Source organism: Chiloscyllium plagiosum, chromosome 5 (genome assembly GCF_004010195.1).
Source record: "Chiloscyllium plagiosum isolate BGI_BamShark_2017 chromosome 5, ASM401019v2, whole genome shotgun sequence".
Lineage (NCBI taxonomy): Eukaryota > Metazoa > Chordata > Chondrichthyes > Orectolobiformes > Hemiscylliidae > Chiloscyllium > Chiloscyllium plagiosum.
This window is the reverse complement of record NC_057714.1, coordinates 108,856,132-108,875,197: the sequence shown is the minus strand read 5'-3', so window position 1 is coordinate 108,875,197 and position 19,066 is coordinate 108,856,132. Positions and strand designations below refer to the sequence as shown.

General features: G+C 41.8%; 1 protein-coding gene across 4 annotated transcripts in view; it reads left to right on the top strand.

Annotated features, from left to right (window-relative positions):
- The window catches only part of LOC122550131 (NEDD8 ultimate buster 1-like), a 44,271-nt gene that overhangs the window by 15,538 nt on the left and 9,667 nt on the right, over nucleotides 1-19,066 (top strand). For all 4 annotated transcript variants that reach the window (XM_043690762.1, XM_043690760.1, XM_043690763.1 and 1 more), the window contains exons 3-12: nucleotides 412-570; nucleotides 1,132-1,199; nucleotides 1,744-1,814; nucleotides 2,360-2,542; nucleotides 3,102-3,190; nucleotides 5,955-6,061; nucleotides 12,385-12,571; nucleotides 12,973-13,080; nucleotides 13,947-14,099; nucleotides 18,489-18,638. In XM_043690762.1, the coding sequence (XP_043546697.1) occupies nucleotides 412-570; nucleotides 1,132-1,199; nucleotides 1,744-1,814; nucleotides 2,360-2,542; nucleotides 3,102-3,190; nucleotides 5,955-6,061; nucleotides 12,385-12,571; nucleotides 12,973-13,080; nucleotides 13,947-14,099; nucleotides 18,489-18,638 (1,275 nt within the window). The remainder of the gene's footprint in view (nucleotides 1-411; nucleotides 571-1,131; nucleotides 1,200-1,743; nucleotides 1,815-2,359; nucleotides 2,543-3,101; nucleotides 3,191-5,954; nucleotides 6,062-12,384; nucleotides 12,572-12,972; nucleotides 13,081-13,946; nucleotides 14,100-18,488; nucleotides 18,639-19,066) is intronic.

The window sequence follows — 19,066 nt, the reverse complement described above, 5'->3', positions numbered from 1 at the left end:
GTTCTGCTATTAAGCAATAATAACCAAATTAAAGGTAGTATTCAGTGCTATCATTCTGGTGATGAATACCAAGGGTTTGTTGCTTGCCTGGTAGATAGGCTTTGTTAATCACTAATCTACACTTGAATATGAGTGCAATGCTGCATTAGCTGGAAATCTGAAACAAACTAAATGCTGGAGAAATTAAACAAGTCTGGCAGCTTCTTTGGACAGAAACAGTTAAGACTAAGTTTTAAAAATGGTGACTCTGTTTCTGTCACCACAGAAGCTGCTGGACCTGCTGAATTTCTTCAGTGTTTACTTGTTTGTTACTGATCAATACTTGTATAATCTCATGAAGTGTTGGCATGAGTATTTAAATTTATGTCAAGAATAAAAGTGATTCTTTAAAATCTCCTTTTTTCCAATCAGATTCTGGGTGAGAAATATGCATTACAGTTGTGCATTGATTCGAGTATGGTGGAAAATATTCTTGAAAATTTGAGGTGTAATTCACTGCAAGGCTTGAATGCAAAAAAGACATTTGAGGACACTGGACTTGCGACAATCCGTATCAATTATACTAGTCATGTAAGTGACTTTTTGTTTCATTTGTAATGTTGCAACCATTTAATGAACTCTGATCTGAAACTCCATTTGTATCTGAGTGACATTTGTTCTTTCCAAGTCAAAAATAACATTTGCTACAATTATTTACCTTTTTTTTTAAATTGAAGAACCTTTTTTAACAGAGAAACTCCAGATCCTTGTTCAAATAACTTTTGCTCTGTGCAGGGTACTTGCAGAGTTTGATTTTAAAGTCACACAACACCAGGTTATAGTCCAACCGGTGTATTTGGAAGCACTAGTTTTCAAGGGGGTGCTCCTTCAGATGGCTGTGGAGCATCCCTCCGAAAGCTAGTGCGTCCAAATAAACCTGTTGGACTATAGCCTGGTGTTATGATTTTTAACGTTGTACACCGCAATCCAACACCAGCATCTCCAAATCATGCAGACTTTTAGCAACTAGATTTAAAACTGACTTTTTATAGTTGCTGGCTGTTCTCTTCAAAACTTAAAATATGGTTTATTAATATGATTTAGAATATATCAGTGAATACAGTTTGAAAACTATTGTTTTTAATATTGCAGACAAAAAGAAAAGAAAAAACTAAGTTGACAACTAAACTAAACATTTCAGCCAAAGATCTAAGAGCTGAGTAAGTCCTGTGCCTGTTTGAGCTGTGAATTCTTTAGAAGATGGTTACAATTATCAGTTTAAGATTGGTGCATTATAAAACAAATGTGATTTCTTCCATATGCACTTATTAGCAAATGTTATTTGTATCTACTTTTTAAAATAAAATTTCATTCCTATTTTTACTCTATTAAAATGTAATAGAGAATAGATTTTTTTTCTGGAATTGGGCATTGCTATCAAAGCCTGTATTGTATTGCTGCTACAAATGATAAAACTTTACAAGACAAAATGCAGGCTTTGATAAATGGATTGTATGCTAACATTGGTTTACTTTATGCAGTTTATACTTTGTGCTGGGAAATAAAATAACTTTTTAGAAACTGAGGGTAGTAAGGCAAAACTATCTAAAAATACCAAAGAGACCAGATGTCTTTAAAATGCCTACTTTGCTACCTTGCATTTCTTCACACTGGTATAAGCAATAGAAGTTGGACTATAGTCTTTTATAGTCATGCCTTTTTTGAGAATTGCATCTCCATAATCGTACTTTCATTCCTGCACAGAATTGCGAAATTGACTGGAATGAATGAACAACATGTTAAACTCATAATGAACTCCAAAGTTCTTAAAATGGGTAAGTGGATTGCAATAATATTATTAGAATGGAACAATACTAAGTCCGCAAAGAAGATCTGTATTAACCTCCAGTCCTTCGAGTGACTTCCCCACATTAATCACTGTCTGGGTTCTAATCCACAAGTAAAGGCCTTGTGAGACCTTTCCTTTATTGTGGATGTCATGTTCTTACCAATAGATAATTAGCTAAGTAATTGTGGTGCCCTATAGGAAATCATTTTCATTGTTTTGTCACTTGCTAATCTAAGTAGCAATGGACAATTTTCCTTAACTGAATCACAGACTTCAGCTTCTGGTTCAATTATTTTGTAGGTTTGACCATTAGAATTTAATGTATTTACATGCTTAATATATGCTGATATTTCTAAACTAAAACAAACCTGCTCTGTTCAGTAACAAAGCAGAGATCAGTAGTTTTAAGGAAAAATTTTAAGGAAAAATTAAACTGGGTCCTTCCCATTCCAATAAACTTATAGAAATTTAATGTCACAATACACAATGTCATATAGTATTTTTCATGGCAAAAGTCTCATTTTTTTTCAGATCGATCGCTTGCCGAACAGAATGTAAAAAATAATTCGTTAATTATGGTTATGCAAATAACTCTGACTGAAGAAGAAGCAAAAGAACAGGAGATAAATTATCAAGAGGAGATGAAAGAACAGGATGAGAGGAAAGCCAAAATATCTAGGACCAGAAAGGGTGCTGAAATCTTAGCTCAGCATGGTAAGCTTATCTTATTTTTCTTTAAATAAATAAATAATTTGGGATAAAATTTCCTATCCCTCATGTTTATGGAACCAGTAATTAATTACTGTCTGAGTCATGTGTGATTTATATCATGTCCTGAAATTCTCTTGCCTTGCTACTAACCCCTTCAACATTCTGTCTGTAATAATTTTCAGTAGATTTAGTAAGTGAATCAGCTGGGGGGGGGGGGGGGAGAGAAAGTGTTTTGTGAGAAGGAAGAGCAACCATTGTTTTGCTTGCCTTTCCTAGCAACATTTGAAATATGTGAAGTTTTCAACAGCATGGGAACAATTTGTGCCTGTTCTGACTTCAGTGAGGAAAGATGATGACATATAGCAATCCTTCATGTGCTCTTAAAGGTGTTAGGTGAAACCTGTTGCTGAAAATTTGCCAATATCCTTGGATTACATAGGGGTGTGGACTCAAGTTGACCGTGTGATATTTCATTATTCATTATTAACTTGAACACTTTTTTAATTTGTAGACTTTATTTTGAGTGGGTGTTTGAAATAAATGGAACATTTTTCTCTTCTAGGTGAAAATACAGATCTCAGTAATGTTCCATACTTAGAAATCGCAGATCAGAAAGGGCGGCCAATCCCTATTCCTGCTGCAGAAAAAAAGGTAAGTGATTTGCATGTAACGAATAAATTTTTAAGAACATAATACAGTCCTCTAGTTTAGCCTCTGACTTACCCTTTAAAGCTACAGTATTTCTGTGATTGGTTTAATTCAATTCCTAGTTGACGATTACCCTAAGGATGTTGATAGTGGAGATTCATTGTTAATGGCATGGAGCAATAGTTAAGTTCATTCTTGTTTGAGATGGTCATTGCCTGCCATTTGTGTAGCATGATTGTTACTTGCCAGATCAAACCTGGATATTCCTAGGTCTTGCTGATTTTTGGATATGGATTGTTTCAGTATCTCAAGTTATGAAATATGTTGAATACTGTGCAAATATTCCCATTTCTGACCTTATGAAGAAGGGAAGGTCATCAAAGCAGCAGCTTCAAGGTAGGTGGGCCTAGGACACTACTGAAGAATGCCTGCACAACCATCCAGCAGCTGAGATGACTGATCTCCAAAACCACAATCATCTTTCTAGGGATGACTTCAAACATTGGAGATTTTCCTTTTTTTTTTCCCCTCTGATAGCAGTTTTGTCAGGACTCCTTGATGCTACGTTTAGTCTAATGCTGCCTTAATGTCAAGGGCAGTCACTCTCTCCCCTTACCTCTGGAGTTCCTTTTTTTTTGTTTTTAGTCCCTGTTTTAAACCAAGGCAATAATGAAGTCAGGAGTGGCCCTGGCAGAACCCAAGCTGGGTGTCAGTGAGCACATGCTGCTTGATAGCACTATTGATAACACCTTTCATTACCTTTTTTTACTACTAATGATTTGAGAGTAGACTGATGTAATGGTAATTGGCCCTGGATTGGATTTGTCTTGTATGTGTGTAGGATGTACCTGGTAATTTTCCAGTTGTATTTATACTGGATCAGCTTGTCTAAGGGTGTGGTAAGTCTTAGAACATAGAATAGGCCCTTCAGCCCTCTGTGTTGTGCCGACCTGTGATCTATTCTCCGCTCGTCCCCTACGCTATCCCAAAATCATCCATGTGCTTATCTAAGGATTGTTTAAATCTCCCTAATGTGGCTGAGGAGAAAGTGAGGTCTGCAGATGCTGGAGATCAGAGCTGGAAATGTGTTGCTGGAAAAGCGCAGCAGGTCAGGCAGCATCCAGGGAACAGGAGAATCGACGTTTCGGGCATATGCCCTGAAGAAGGGCATATGCCCGAAACATAACCATTGTTGGAATATTGTCTGATTATCTTGTCTTCAGAACCACTGCTGGAATATTAACAGGGCTCATTGCCTCTGCAGTATCTAGTGTCTCCAGCTGTGTTTTTTTTTGAATCACTGAATTGAATTAGCTCAAGACTTGCAACACTGGGGACTTGCAGAGGAGGCTGAATTGGATTGTCCATCTGCATCTCTGGCTGAGTATATTGCACATGCTTCAGCCTTATGTTTAGCATGGATGTGCTGGGCTCCTGATATTTGAGGGTCCATTACCTCTAGTTACTTTTAATTGTCCACCATCATTTGTGACTGGATTTGAAAGGACAGCAGAGCTCCGATCTGATCTAGTTGGTTGTGGATTGCTGAGCTTGTTCTGTCACCTGTTTTATGTAGTCCAGTAGTATAGCTTCACTATACTATGTTAAGGGATGCTGCGCTTGGCATGTCCTTCTGCACTCTTTGAACATTGGCTGAGCTCCTTACATGATGGTAATGGAAGATTTGGACATGAGTCGTAGAGATGTACAGCACGGAAACAGACACTTTGGTCAGCGTGGACGAGTTGGACCAGATATCCCAACCCAATCTAGTCCCACCTGCCAGCACATGGCCCATCTCCATTCAAACTATTTCTATTCACATACCCATCCAGATGCCTTTTAAATGTTGCAATCGTACTAGCCTCCACCACTTCCTCTGGCAGCTCATTCCATACATGCACCACCCTCTGCATGAAAAAGTTGTCCCTTCGGTCTCTTTTTATATCTTTCCCCTCTCACCCCTAAACCTATGCCCTCTAGTTCTGGAATCCCCCACCCCAAGGAAGAGACTTTGTCTATTTATCCTATCCATGCCCCTCATAATTTTGTAAATCTCTATAAGGTCACTCCTCAGCCGCATCCGCTCCAGGGAAAATGCCCCCCAGCCTATTCAGCCTCTCCCTATTGGTCAAGTCCTCCAACCCTGACAACATCCTTGTAAATCTTTTTTGAACCCTATCAAGTTTCACAACAGCATCCCGATAGGAAGGAGACCAGAATTGCACACAATATTCTAACAGTGGCCTAACCAATGTCCTGTACAGCTGTAACGTGACCTCCCAATTCCTGTACTCCATACTCTGACCAAAGTAGAATTCAGCTGTTGCTAATGGCCCACACCACCTCATGTATATCCAGACTTGAGATGCTAGACCTGTTTGAAATCTATCTCAGTTGGCATTGTGTTAATGCCACATGACATTGCTGCTGCTGCTTTTGGGGATGGTGATGGTATTGTTTTGAGATATTTAAGATTGTCATACCTATATAATTGCAAGTCAGAATTTTGCTTGGTGACCATACCTTAGTTTCTGGAATTTGCACCTTACTCCATTCCACCTGTAAGACACTAGAAGCATTTAACTTCAACTAAGTGTATAGTCATTTTTGGTTTTCCCCCTGCCAGCGCCCCACGCCCCCAAAACTCATTTTTGAGAACACACACAGATTTTGACCGATTTCCTGTCAGGCTGTTAATGGCAATATGCTCAACTCCAGTTTGCCTTAAGCTTTTTCATTAAATTTCCGTTTCATTGCTTCCTAGGCACTATTGTTAGCTATGACACTACATGAAAAAGGCAGAGCATTTATGAAGAAGAAAGATTATGCTTCAGCATTGTTGTATCTGTTGGATTCTGATGAAGAATTTGGGTAATGCTTTTTTATTACAATATTGTATTTATCATTAAAATGTGCTGTGGTTAATGACTCTCAACATTAATTTTTGCTATGGCATATTATAGAAGTTTTTCCTACTTGCACTGTATATGCTGTACCTTCCAGAACTTGACTTTTAGTTTGCTGTTGCAAGAGTTCCTGTACTTTTTCTAATGATTGCATGTTTATTTAGTCATAGATTCCCGTTTTTCAGATTCAAACATTTCAGTCATGAAACTGAAGTTCTGTTCTGCAAATCAGATTAATTTTCCCTATTGGGATTTTTAAAAATTTGTTCAAGGGAAATTTGTTAGCTAGACCAGCATTTCTTGCCCATTCTTCATGTCATAGATGTACAGCATGGAAACAGACTCGAGTTCAACTCACCCATGCCGACCAGATATATTTAAAATGATCTACTCCCACCTGCCAGCATTTGGCCCATATCCCCCTCAAACCCTTCCTATTTATATCATTTACATCTTAAATATTGTAATTATACCAGCCTCCTCCTCCACCACCACCACCTCTTGGCTATACGGTTCTCTGTGTGAAAAAGTTGCCCCCTGGGTTTAAGGTGAGAGAAAAGATTTTAAAAAGGGCCTGTGTCCTCTAGTTCTGAGGAAAAGACCTTGGCTATTCACCCGATCCATGTTGCTCTTAATTTTATATACCTTTTTATAAGGTCACCCTTCAGCCTCTGATGCTCCAGGGGAAAATATCTCCAGCTGATTCAGCCTCTCCCTATAACGGAAACCCTCCTACTCTGGCAACATCCTCGTAAATGTTTTTTGAATAGAATCCCCAAAGTGTAGGAAGTGGCCATTCGGTCCAAATCAACCCTCTGAAAACCATCCCACGCAGACCCATATTCCTCCCCTTCTCCTCTCCCCCGCCCCTACCCCACTCTATTAAGAACATAAAACATCAAACAATACAGCACAGAACAGGCCCTTCGGCCCACGATGTTGTGCCGAACACTTGTTCTAGCTTAAGCACCCATCCATGTACCTATCCAATTGCTGCTTAAAGGTCACCAATGATTCTGACTCTGCCACTCCCACAGGCAGCACATTCCATGCCCCCACCACTCTCTGGGTAAAGAACCCACCCCTGACATCTCCCCTATACCTTCCACCCTTCACCGTAAATTTATGTCCCCTTGTAACACTCTGTTGCACCCGGGGAAAAAGTTTCTGACTGTCTACTCTACCTATTCCTCTGATCATCTTATAAACCTCTATCAAGTCACCCCTCATCCTTCGCCGTTCCAACGAGAAAAGGCCGAGAACTCTCAACCTATCCTCGTATGACTTCCTCTCCATTCCAGGCAACATCCTGGTAAATCTTCTCTGCACCCTCTCCAAAGCTTCCACATCTTTCCTAAAGTGAGGCGACCAGAACTGCACACAGTACTCCAACTGTGGCCTAACCAAAGTCCTGTACAGCTGCAACATCACTTCACGACTCTTGAATTCAATCCCTCTGCTAATGAACGATAATACTCCATCGGCCTTCTTACAAACTCTATCCACCTGAGTGGCAACCTTCAAAGATCTATGTACATAGACCCCAAGATCCCTCTGTTCCTCCACCTCACTAAGAACCCTACCGTTAACCCTGTATTCCGCATTCTTATTTGTTCTTCCAAAATGGACAACCTCACACTTGGCAGTGTTGAACTCCATCTGCCACTCCTCAGCCCAGTTCTGCATCATATCTAAGTCCCTCTGCAGCCGACAACAGCCCTCCTCACTGTCCACAACTCCACCTATCTTCGTATCATCTGCAAATTTACTGACCCACCCTTCGACTCCCTCTTGCAAGTCATTAATAAAAATTACAAACAGCAGAGCACCCAAAACTGATCCCTGCGGAACTCCACTTGTAACTGGGCTCCAGGCTGAATATTTACCATCTCCACCACTCTCTGACTTCGACCGGTTAGCCAGTTCTCTATCCAACTGGCCAAACTTCCCACTATGAGGAGAAGGTGAGGTCTGCAGATGCTGGAGATCAGAGCTGAAAATGTGTTGCTGGAACAGCGCAGCAGGTCAGGCAGCATTCAGGGAACAGGAGAATCGACGTTTCGGGCATAAGCCCTTCTTCAGGAATGACTGAAGAAGGGCTTATGCCCGAAACGTCGATTCTCCTGTTCCCTGGATGCTGCCTGACCTGCTGCGCTGTTCCAGCAACACATTTTCAGCAAACCTCCCACCATCCCATGCCTCCTGACTTTCTGCATAATCCTACCATGGGGAACCTTATCAAATGCCTTACTAAAATCCATGTACACTACATCCACTGCTCTACCCTCATCCACATGCTTGGTCACCTCCTCAAAGAATTCAATAAGACTTGTAAGGCAAGACCTACCCCTCATAAATCCATGCTGGCTGTCCCTAATCAAGCATTGTCTTTCCAGATACTCATAAATCCTATCCCTCAGTAGCCTTTCCATTACTTTGCCTACCACCGAAGTAAGACTAACTGGCCTGTAATTCCCGGGGTTATCCCCATTCTCTTTTTTTTGAACAGGGGCACAACATTCGCCACACTCCAGTCCCCAGGTACCACCCCTGTTGACAGTGAAGATGAAAAAATCATTGCCAACGGTTCTGCAATTTCCTCTCTCGCTTCCCACATAATCCTAGGATATATCCCGTCAGGCCTGGAGTACTTGTCTATCCTCAAGTTTTTCAAAATGCCAACACATCTTCCTTCCTAACAAGTATCTCCTCTCGCTTACCAGTCCGTTTCATACACTCCTCTTCAACAATATGGTCCCTCTCATCAGTAAATCACATAATCCTAGGATATATCCTGTCAGGCCTGGAGTACTTGTCTATCCTCAAGTTTTTCAAAATGCCAACACATCTTCCTTCCTAACAAGTATCTCCTCTCGCTTACCAGTCCGTTTCATACACTCCTCTTCAACAATATGGTCCCTCTCATCAGTAAATACTGAAGAAAAGTACTCATTCAAGATCCCTCCTATCTCTTCCAACTCAATACACAGAATCCCACTACTGTCCTTGATTGGACCTACCCTCGTTCTCGTCATTCTCATGTTTCTCACATACACATAAAAGGCCTTGGGGTTATCCTTGATCCTACCCGCCAAAGATTTTTCATGCCCCCTCTTAGCTCTCCTAATCCCTTTCTTCAGCTCTCTCCTGGCTATCCTGTATCCCTCCAACGCTCTGTCTGAACCTTGTTTCCTCAACCTTTCGTAAGCCTCCTTTTCCTCCTCCAGACCATTCAACCTCCCTCGTCAACCAAGGTTCCCTCACACGACCATCTCTTTCCTGCCTGGCAGGTACATACATATCAAGGACATGTCGTATCTGTTCCTTGAAAAAGTTCCACATTTCAACAAATCCTTTCCTGACAGCCTATACTCCCAATTTATGCTCCTCAGATCCTGTCTTGCAGCATCCTATTTACCTTCCTCTTTCCCCTATCTCTCTCCATAACCAAGGTGAAAGTCACAGAATTGTGGTCACCATCACCAAAATGCTCACCCACTAACAAGCCCATCACTTGTCCCGGTTCGTTACCAAATCCAATATGGCCTCCCCTCTGGTCGGACAATCTACATACTGAGTTAGAAAAGCTTCCTGGACACACTGCACAAACACCACCCCGTCCAATCTACTTGATCTAAAGAACTTCCAATCAATATTTGGGAAGTTGAAATCGCCCATGACTACTATCCCGTGGCTTCTGCACCTTTCCAAAATCTGTTTCTCCACATCTCTGTTGCTATTGGGGGCCTTTGGTAAACACCCAACAATGTGACTGCTCCTTTCCTATTTCTGACTTCAGCCCATACTACCTCCAAAGGCAGGTCCCCCTCGAACTGCCTTTCTGCAGCCATTATACCATTTCTAATTTTTATCACCCCCTCTAATCTTAATGAAACATCTGTAACCAGGAACCTTCAACAACCATTCCTGTCACTCTTCTATCCACGTTTCCGTGATGGCCACAACATCGTAGTCCCAAGTACCGATCCATGCCTTAAGTTCACCCACCTTATTTCTGATACTCCTTGTGTTGAAGTATACACACTTGAGCCCATCTGTGTCTGCAAGTATTTCCTGTCAGTGCTACCTTCTCCACAGCCTCCTACATTCTTGGACATCCTGAAAAACAGCTAACCTACTAAAAACAGCTAACTGGACTACAAGTCCGGATCCCATCCCCCCCCTGCCAAATTATTTTAAACCCCCCCTGAAGAGTGCTAGCAAACCTACCTCCCAGGATATTGGTGCCCTTCTGCTTCAGGTGCAACCCGTCCTGTTTGTACAGGTCCCACCTTCCCCAGAATGCAGTCTAATTGTCCAAATACCTGAAGCCCTCCCTCTTACACCATCCTTGCAGCCACATGTTCAACTGCGCACTCTCCCTATTCCTTGCCTCACTGTCACTTGGCACCGGCAACAACCCAGAGATGACGACTCTGTCCGTCCTAGCTTTTAGCTTCCAGCCTAACTCCGAGCTCCTGAATGACCTCCCCACCCCTCTTCCTACCTATGTCATCGGTGCCAATGTGCACCACGACTTCTGGCTGCACACCCTCCCCCCTTAAGGATTCTGAAGACTCAGTCTGAGATGTCTCGGACCCTGGCACCCGGGAGGCAACAAACCATCCGAGAGTCTCGCCCATGTCCACAGAACCACCTGTCTGTCCCTCTAACTATAGAGTCTCCTATAACTAGCGCTCTCCACCTCTTCCCTCTTTCCCTTCTGAGCCTCAGAGCCGGACCTTGTGCCAGAGACCCGGTCATTGCAGCTTACCCCTGCTAGGCCGTTTTCCCCCCACCCCCCAACAGTATCCAAAGCGGTATACTTATTGTTGAGGGGAACGACCACAGGGGATCCCTGCACTGCCTGCTTCCTCCCCTTCCCACCTCTAACTGTTACCCAGCTACCTCTGTTCTCTGGCGTAACTATGTCCCTGTAGCTTCTATCTATCACCCTCTCAGCCTCTCGAATAATCCTCAGTTCATCCAACTCCAGCTCCAGTTCCCTAACGTGGTCTGTGAGGAGCTGGAGCTGGCTGCACTTCCTGCAGGTGAAGTCGGCAGGAGCATCGGTGGTCACCCCTACCTCAAACATCCCACAGGAGGAACATTCCACTGCCTGTGCTGCCATAACTCTACACTTAGTCTCCAAAACTAAGTAGCTTAGCTGTTCAGCCGACTCAGTCCTTTTTTTTTAATGTGGGAGGATGGGAGACACTACACATGTCGTGTCTCTGGTTCCTTCTCCACTCAAACTTCTTACCTTCCCAGAGCCTCTGTTGACGACTTCCGGGTTCCTGCTCCTAGTTGGGAAAAAAAACAGACTGCGAAAAGAAAAACGTTAACTTAAACTGGTCTCCGCTTACCTTCCGGCTCCCCTCTGTGCGCCTGCTGTAGCGTTGAGCCATGTAATCCTGCATGGCTAATGCAACTAAACTACACTCTTCCATCTACAAGGCACCAAGGAGATTCTCTGGAGCATTATAGTTCCCAATCAGGGCTGCAGTTAACTAGCTCAAATAAAAATTACATTTCAATGAAACTGTCTGTTTGAATTAAGCACATCATTGCATAAGATCTAGGCTTTGGTCTTATTCTTGATGTGGAAGCGTTGGATGGGGCTTGATGAAGGGGCACTGCTCTGAAAGCTTGTGATTTCAAATAAACCTGTGACACTAAACCTGATGTCGTGGGACTTCTGACTTAGTCTTATCCTGCTATTTGTAATTCGGTATCCTGATTTTATTCATTTAACACTGTTTATAACTTATATTTTAATTAAACAAACAATTTTTGTTGACAGAGATTCTCTTGAGGGAAGAAAATAGTACTGTTGCCCTTTTGTATTGCTGAACATTGTGTCTTCTGTGATTTTAATAGCCAAGCTAAAGAGATCCTCTTTCCTATTCCCTTCTATTTTCCTCCATAGTCCATAAGAGATTTGATAAGACACCAAAATCTCCTAGGATGGGACAAAGATTTTGTTGCAAAATTAGTTTCACCTTTTTTTTATTGTTTGATTTTGATAGCATTTTGTTAACTTAAACAGCTATATTGTTGCAGCTTTACTGTGTTCTCTGATTACTTATTTCAAATTGGAGTCAAAATTCAGACTTTGATCTCAATGGGAATAAAGTTTTTTTTTAAAGTTTGTGGGTAAACAAATTGGATTTGAGAATTTTTTTTGTTTGCTCATTTGATGTGAGTGTCACTTTCTGGAGCTTCGAAGTGATTAATTGTCAACTGTAAATATTTTGTGATTTAAATTTGATAGAATTTGTATTCCAGGAAATGTGGGTCTGAACTCCTGAACATTGTAGATAACCATGCGGTCCTACAACTGGAAATAGTGTGGTGTTACCTTCAACTGGAGCAACTCGACTGCCTTCGTGATGCAGAAGAGAGATTAAAACGAGCCCAGACCCGGCTGAATAACTGCTATGGCGAGAATTTGGAGCGACTCTACAACCTGAAGGTTGATGTTTCATGGTTCTTGATATTTGATTTTGCTTGGTCGCATCAATGCTTTTCTTAAGATATTCTTAAAAACTCTAAATCAGCACTAAATTTGCCACGTCAGTACACTGCCTGAAAGTAGCAGTAATCTCTCCTAGACTACATTAACTTTGTTGCAAATTCTGATTTTTACCTTTTTTTTTTTAAATCATTACTTAAACCTTAAGTGAATTCACTGCCATGCTATCACTACCATCTTGGAGGTATTTCCAAACTATTGTTAGAGCAGAAAGTTGTGGAATTTTCAGTATGTTTATTTATGCACCTATGTATTTTTGTTGTTTTTTGCCATGACTTGTATTTTGATGTGTTGTCTAAGCTAGTTCTGTTTACTTTTGTTTGCTCATTTGCATCTCATAGGGTAATACTGCCAATGAGCAGGTGCTATATTTGCGACTCAAGCTTCTTCAGGGAGTGGTATTGTACCATAAAGGAAAGCTGGATCAGACTAAAAATCATCTGAATGAGGTGCAGGCCTTTATCTCCACCTTCTTCTGTTTTGTAGTCATTAACTTTATTTTAAGATCACTTTCAGTTCCACCTAATTCTGCATTAATGTTTGCTTTTATTTGGCAGCAAAACACAAGTTTCTGTTTTCCACTTAATGTTGACATCAAGAAAAATCATGCAAACAAACAGAAATTATTCATTAGACAGGCATATGAACTTACATGGAATAGTGTAGGTGGGATGGGCTTCAGATTAGTATGACAGGGCGGTGCAACATAGAGGGCCAAAGGGCCTCTACTGCGCTGTAATGTTCTATGTTCTATTCCGAGGGATCGTAGAAGTAAAATCATAAGGATAATTACAACACAAAGGAATCACTTCTGTATCAGTTCTCTACAAATGTAGTTCAATGAGTTCTGCTCCATGCCCTCTTAATTTCTCTCCCCATGGTCCTGCAGTTTTTTGTTTTTTAAATCTTTAATTGATTGACTAATACCCTTCAAGTATAATTACATTTGCCTCCCTTTACTGTTGGTGTCCTCTGGTTTCTGACTCTTTCTTTCACCATCATTCCTCAAGCTTTCACAACCTTCCTAGATTCTGATCTCAAAATAGCCATATGCAACTCTTTTTTTTTTTTTTTTTGTTTGTTAAAGACCTGTCATAGCTTCCTCTTATATTATGTTTCTGTTCTCTCTCCTTCGCAATGCTTCATGCTACCTTCCATGATTTGTGCACATATATCCCAAGATCGCTGTTCTTGTACATTTCAAATTGTAATTTCTTAAATTTTTACATTGCAACTCAATTCTTAAGTGTCAGTTTATACTTTTCTCTACAATAAATCATCCTCCTCATTTTTAACCATATTAACTTTGTTTCAGGCAGAAACATTATTGGGAAAGCTTTCTGTGGATGATACAAAGGTGATGCAACTGATGTGTCTTGGTTTCACAGCCCAGGAGGCACGGCTAGGTTTACGAGCGTGCAATGATGATATTGAAGTTGCTGCATCGCACATCTACCACAGGAGAGAGGTAATTTATATTACGGAATACCTAGTAATATAACTTTTGTTACTGCCACTTTTGGACCTACCTTGCTTTACCTGAAACACTACTCGGTGTCTCTCACCCATCTGCCTCCTGCAACCAAAAATAAATTCTGTGTTGGCCGGTAAGGTGACAAGTGTTTTCTTTCATGTTTCATTTTTTTTTCCAGTGATCTATTTGGGAATTTAGAATAGTGGAAATAGAGGTTAGGGCAGTTGAATGTTCCTCCTGCAGTATGTGGGAGGTAAGGGTCACCTCCAGTGTCCCTGCTGACTTGATTTGTGGGAAGTGCACCAAACCCCAGCTCCTCAAACTGTTAGGGAACTGGAGTTGGAGCTGGATGAATTTTGGATCATTTGGGAGGCGGAGGAGGTTATTGAAAAGAGTTACAGGGAGGCAGCTACTCGACAGCCATGTGAAGAAGGTAGATGGGTTACCATCAGTGGTAGGAAAGGGAACCGGCAGGCGGTGCAGGGATCTCCTGTGGTGGTTCCCCTCAACAACAAGCATACTGTTGTGGTGGTGGGGGTGGAGATCTTACCATGGGTAAGCAATGAGGCACAGGTCTCCGGCGCAGAGTCTGTCCCTGTTGCTCAGAGGGAAAGGGGGAAGAGGAGCAGAGATTTAGTCATTGGGGACTCCACAGATAGGGGGAGAGATCAGAGGTTTTGTGGGAACGAGAGAGACTCGTGCTTGGTGTGTTGCCTCCCAGGTGCCAGGGTTTGTGATGTCGCTGGTGTTTTTGAGATCCTTGAGGGGTAGCAGCCCCAAGTCGTAGTCCACATAGGCACCAACAACATAAGTAGGAAGAAAGATGGGGATCGAAGGCAGAAATTCAGCAAGCGAGGATGGAATCTTGGTGCTAGAACAAAGAATTATTATCTCTGGTTTGTTGCCTGCGCCATGTGCTAGTGAAGCAAGGAACAGGGAGAGAGTGGAGCTGGACACATGGCTGCAGGGATGGTGCAGGAGAGAGGGTTTTGGATTCTTGGATAATTGGAACTGTTTTTGGGAAGGTGGGACTTCTACAAACAGGATTGTCTTCACCTGAACCAGAAGGATACTGATATTTTGAGGGGGAATTTGCTAATGTTCTTCCGGGGTATTTAAACTAATGCAGCAGGGGCACGGCAACCTGAATTATGGTTCCAGTGTACAAGGGGTTGAGAATAGTGAGGTCAGGGATAGGTTTACAAGGTCGTGAGAGGGCACCGGCAATCAGGATGTTGGTTTGAAATGTGTACTTCAATGCCAGGAGCATCTGAAATAAGGTGGGTGAACTTGCAGCATAGGTTGGTGCCTGGGATTTCGATGTTGTGGCCATTTCAGACATTGCTAGAGGGACAGAAATCGTTATTGCAGCTTCTGGGATTTAGATACTTCAGTAGAACAGAAGGAGGCAAATGTTGGGGGGGGGGGGTGGTATTGTTAACAAAGGGTGGAATTACAAGCAGCTGAGAATTTTTGAGGACTCATTCACTGAGATTATTTGTTTGGGCTGAGGTTAGAAACCAGGAAGAAGAGGTCACCCTGTTGGGAGTTTTCTATAGGTCTCCAAATTGTTCAAGGGATGTAGGGGAAAGGATAGCAAAGATGGTTCTTGATAGGAGCAAGAGTAACAGGGTAGTTATGGGGGATTTTAACTTCCCCAATACTTACTGAGAATACTATAGTTCGGGTACTTTTGATGGGTCAGTTTTTGTTCAGTGTGTGCAGGAGGATTTTCTGACACCATACGTAGACAGACCAACAAGTGTCAATGCTACTGGGGAATGAACCTGGTCAGTGTTAGATTTGGAGGTAGGTGAATACTTTGGTGATAGTGACCATACTTTGGTTATGTTTACAATAGCAATGGGCAGGGATCAGTATATACTTTTTAGAGAAAGAAGTATAACTGGGGGAAAAGGCAATTATGATGTGATTAGGCAAGATTTAGGATGACCATACTTTGGTTATGTTTACAATAGCAATGGGCAGGGATCAGTATATACTTTTTAGAGAAAGAAGTATAACTGGGGAAAAGGCAATTATGTTGTGATTAGGCAAGATTTAGGATGCATAGGATGGGGAAGGAAACTGCAGGGGATAGACACAGTTGAAATGTGGAGTTTATTCAAGGACCAGCTACTGTGGCTAGCTGTAAAAAGACAGGTGTTGGTTGATGCAAAATGTTCATCCTGGAGCTCCGTTACCAGTGGTGTGCTGCAAGGATCTGATTTTGGCGTCGCTGCTGTTTGTCATTTTTATAAATGAACTGGATGTGGGCATAGAAGGGTAGGTTAGTAAATTTGCAGATGACACTAAAGTAGGCAGAGTTGTGGATAATGCCAAAGGATTTTGTGGGTTACGGAGGGACATAGATAAGATGTAGAGCTGGGCTGAGAAGTGGCAAATGGAGTTTAATGTGGAAAAGTGAGGTAGTTTACTTCGGAAGAAGTAACAGGAATGCAGAGGGTACTGGGCTAATGGTACAATTCTTGGCAGTGTAGCTGAACAGAGATCTTGGTGTCCAGGTCCATAAAACTCAGGTTGATGGGGTTGTTAAGAAGGTATATGGTGTGTTGGCGTTTATTGGTAGGGGGATGGAGTTTCAGAGCCACAGGGTCCTGCTTCAGCTGTACAAGACACTGGTAAGACCGCACCTGGAGAATTGTGTACAGTTCTGGTCACCAAATTATCGGAAGCGTGTGGAAGCTTTGGAAAGAGTTCAGAGGAGACTTACTAAGATTTTGCCTGGTATGGAAGGAAAGCCTTATGAGGAAAGGCTGAAGGAACTGAGGCGGTTTTCGTTGGAGAGAAGAAGGTTGAGAGGTGACTTGATTGAGATGTCTAAGATAATACAGTTAGGTAAGGTGGACAGTGAGTTTTTTACCTCTGGTGAAGGATAACATGAGGGAAAATAGCTTTAAATTGAAGGGTGATAGATTTAGGACAGTTATTGAGAGTAGTTCCCTTAGTAAGGGCATGGAACAGCCTGTCTGCAAAAGTAGTAGACTTGCTGATGTTAAGGGCATTTAAATAGGCATTGGACATTGGACATTCTGTTATTATCCATATGTAGGTTAGATGGGCATCAGATTAATTTCACAGGTTGGAGCAACATTGAGGTTCTGAAGGGCCTGTACTGCACTGTAATGTTCTATGTTCTAATCTTATCTGGTGCAGTGGTGCTGGTCACTTGAGTGATACTGGCATCTTGAACTCCACTTGGTCAGATTAGTTGTGACTCTGATAAAGGACTGGAAAGTTTAAGGGTTGGGGAAACCAATCCCATGTTTAAATCAAATAGGAAAGCTGATTTGGACCATTTTGCAGCTAACGAGCTACCATCAGTGCTCGTATTTTTTAAATGGCCAAACACCTACTTCCAGATGGCCAGCAGCTGTTCTGTGCTACCGGGAACTGCAGCTAGTTGAGGTGCAATATTAAATACAACCATTGCAGCATGGTAAATGAATCAGTTATTTGACAAAGCCAAACAAGCTCTTGCTAGGGAAACCATTGCTCCCAGACTGCCTAATATCTAATTTTATAATGTTACTGTCCTAGGATACAATAAATTTTGTTTTGAACTGAAAACTGTATAAACGTCTTTCACACACTTTCTTTGTTAATTTTTGATCTTTTTGTAAGCCAGCTTCCCAATCTATTCAATTTGGAAAAAACCTTGAGCGTGTTTTTTTAAAAAAAAGTATTCTAGAGTAAGTGGAAAATCTGGGGCAGACTAAAGCAGATGGAGTAAACACACCTTTTTTGAGGATAGAATCTAGATGAGAATCATTTTTTAAATTTGATGTAACTTGTTTTCCAGAAAGATATTTCAATCTCATTCAAATCATTTCTCATAAGTAGAGCATTTTAAATTGAGGTAATACTTTCTCCTAATAATTCTCTGAAAATAAAGGTCACATGGATTTTTGCAATACATCAAACTGCTTAGATTATTCTTCTGTTTCTCTCGGCAGATTGATTGACATGACTTTAACAATCTTTTTGTTATTTAACCTATTTTTCAATAGAGATGTGATTATACACCTGAAGGGAAGGGGTGTGTGGTGCTTGAACCTGAACCCCTCTGTTTAGGGATAGGGATTTATCATGGATTTTCTCCTAGCCACTAATCGTTTCAACTTGTTTCCCATTTAACATGTCCATAAAACTGACTATACCACTGTTTGTGCTGTACATATGGACAATAACAAGTTCCTTTTATGGTGGAGAAGCCAAATAGAGTAGCAAAATGCTGTCTAATTTGGTGTATTTTTCCTTTACAAAAATAAAGGCCAAAACACTTTGAACTCTTGATTCCAACTACTCAGTAACGCAAACATCTGACAGGTGAGACTGTGTTTTTGATTCTGTACTTTGTAGGAGAAAGCTGAAATCCGGAGAAAAGAGAAGGCTGAAAGAAAAAGGAAGAAACAAGAAGCAGTGAATTCTTTGGTGGCAATGGGCTATTCGGAAAAAGCTGCAGCCAAGGCATTTAGATCAGCCAATAATAACTTGGAACGTGCTATAGAGGTCAGGAACTTTCATTGTACAGAATTCTGTGGTAGTGATTTCAAAGATGGTGTTGGGATTTTAGTCCACAAAAAAGGAAGCCTCTTAATTTTCGCTCCTGACTGGTTTTCCACCACAGAACACACCAGATGGCCTCCTTCTTTAGAGACCGCAATTTCCCTTCCCACGTGGTTAAAGATGCCCTCCAACGCATCTCGTCCACATCCCGCACCTCTGCCCTCAGACCCCACCCCTCCAACCGTAACAAGGACAGAACGCCCCTGGTGCTCACCTTCCACCCTACAAACCTCTGCATAAACCAAATCATCCGCCGACATTTCCGCCACCTCCAAAAAGACCCCACCACCAGGGATATATTTCCCTCCCCACCCCTCCCCGCCTTCCGCAAAGACCGTTCCCTCCGTCACTACCTGGTCAGGTCCACGCCC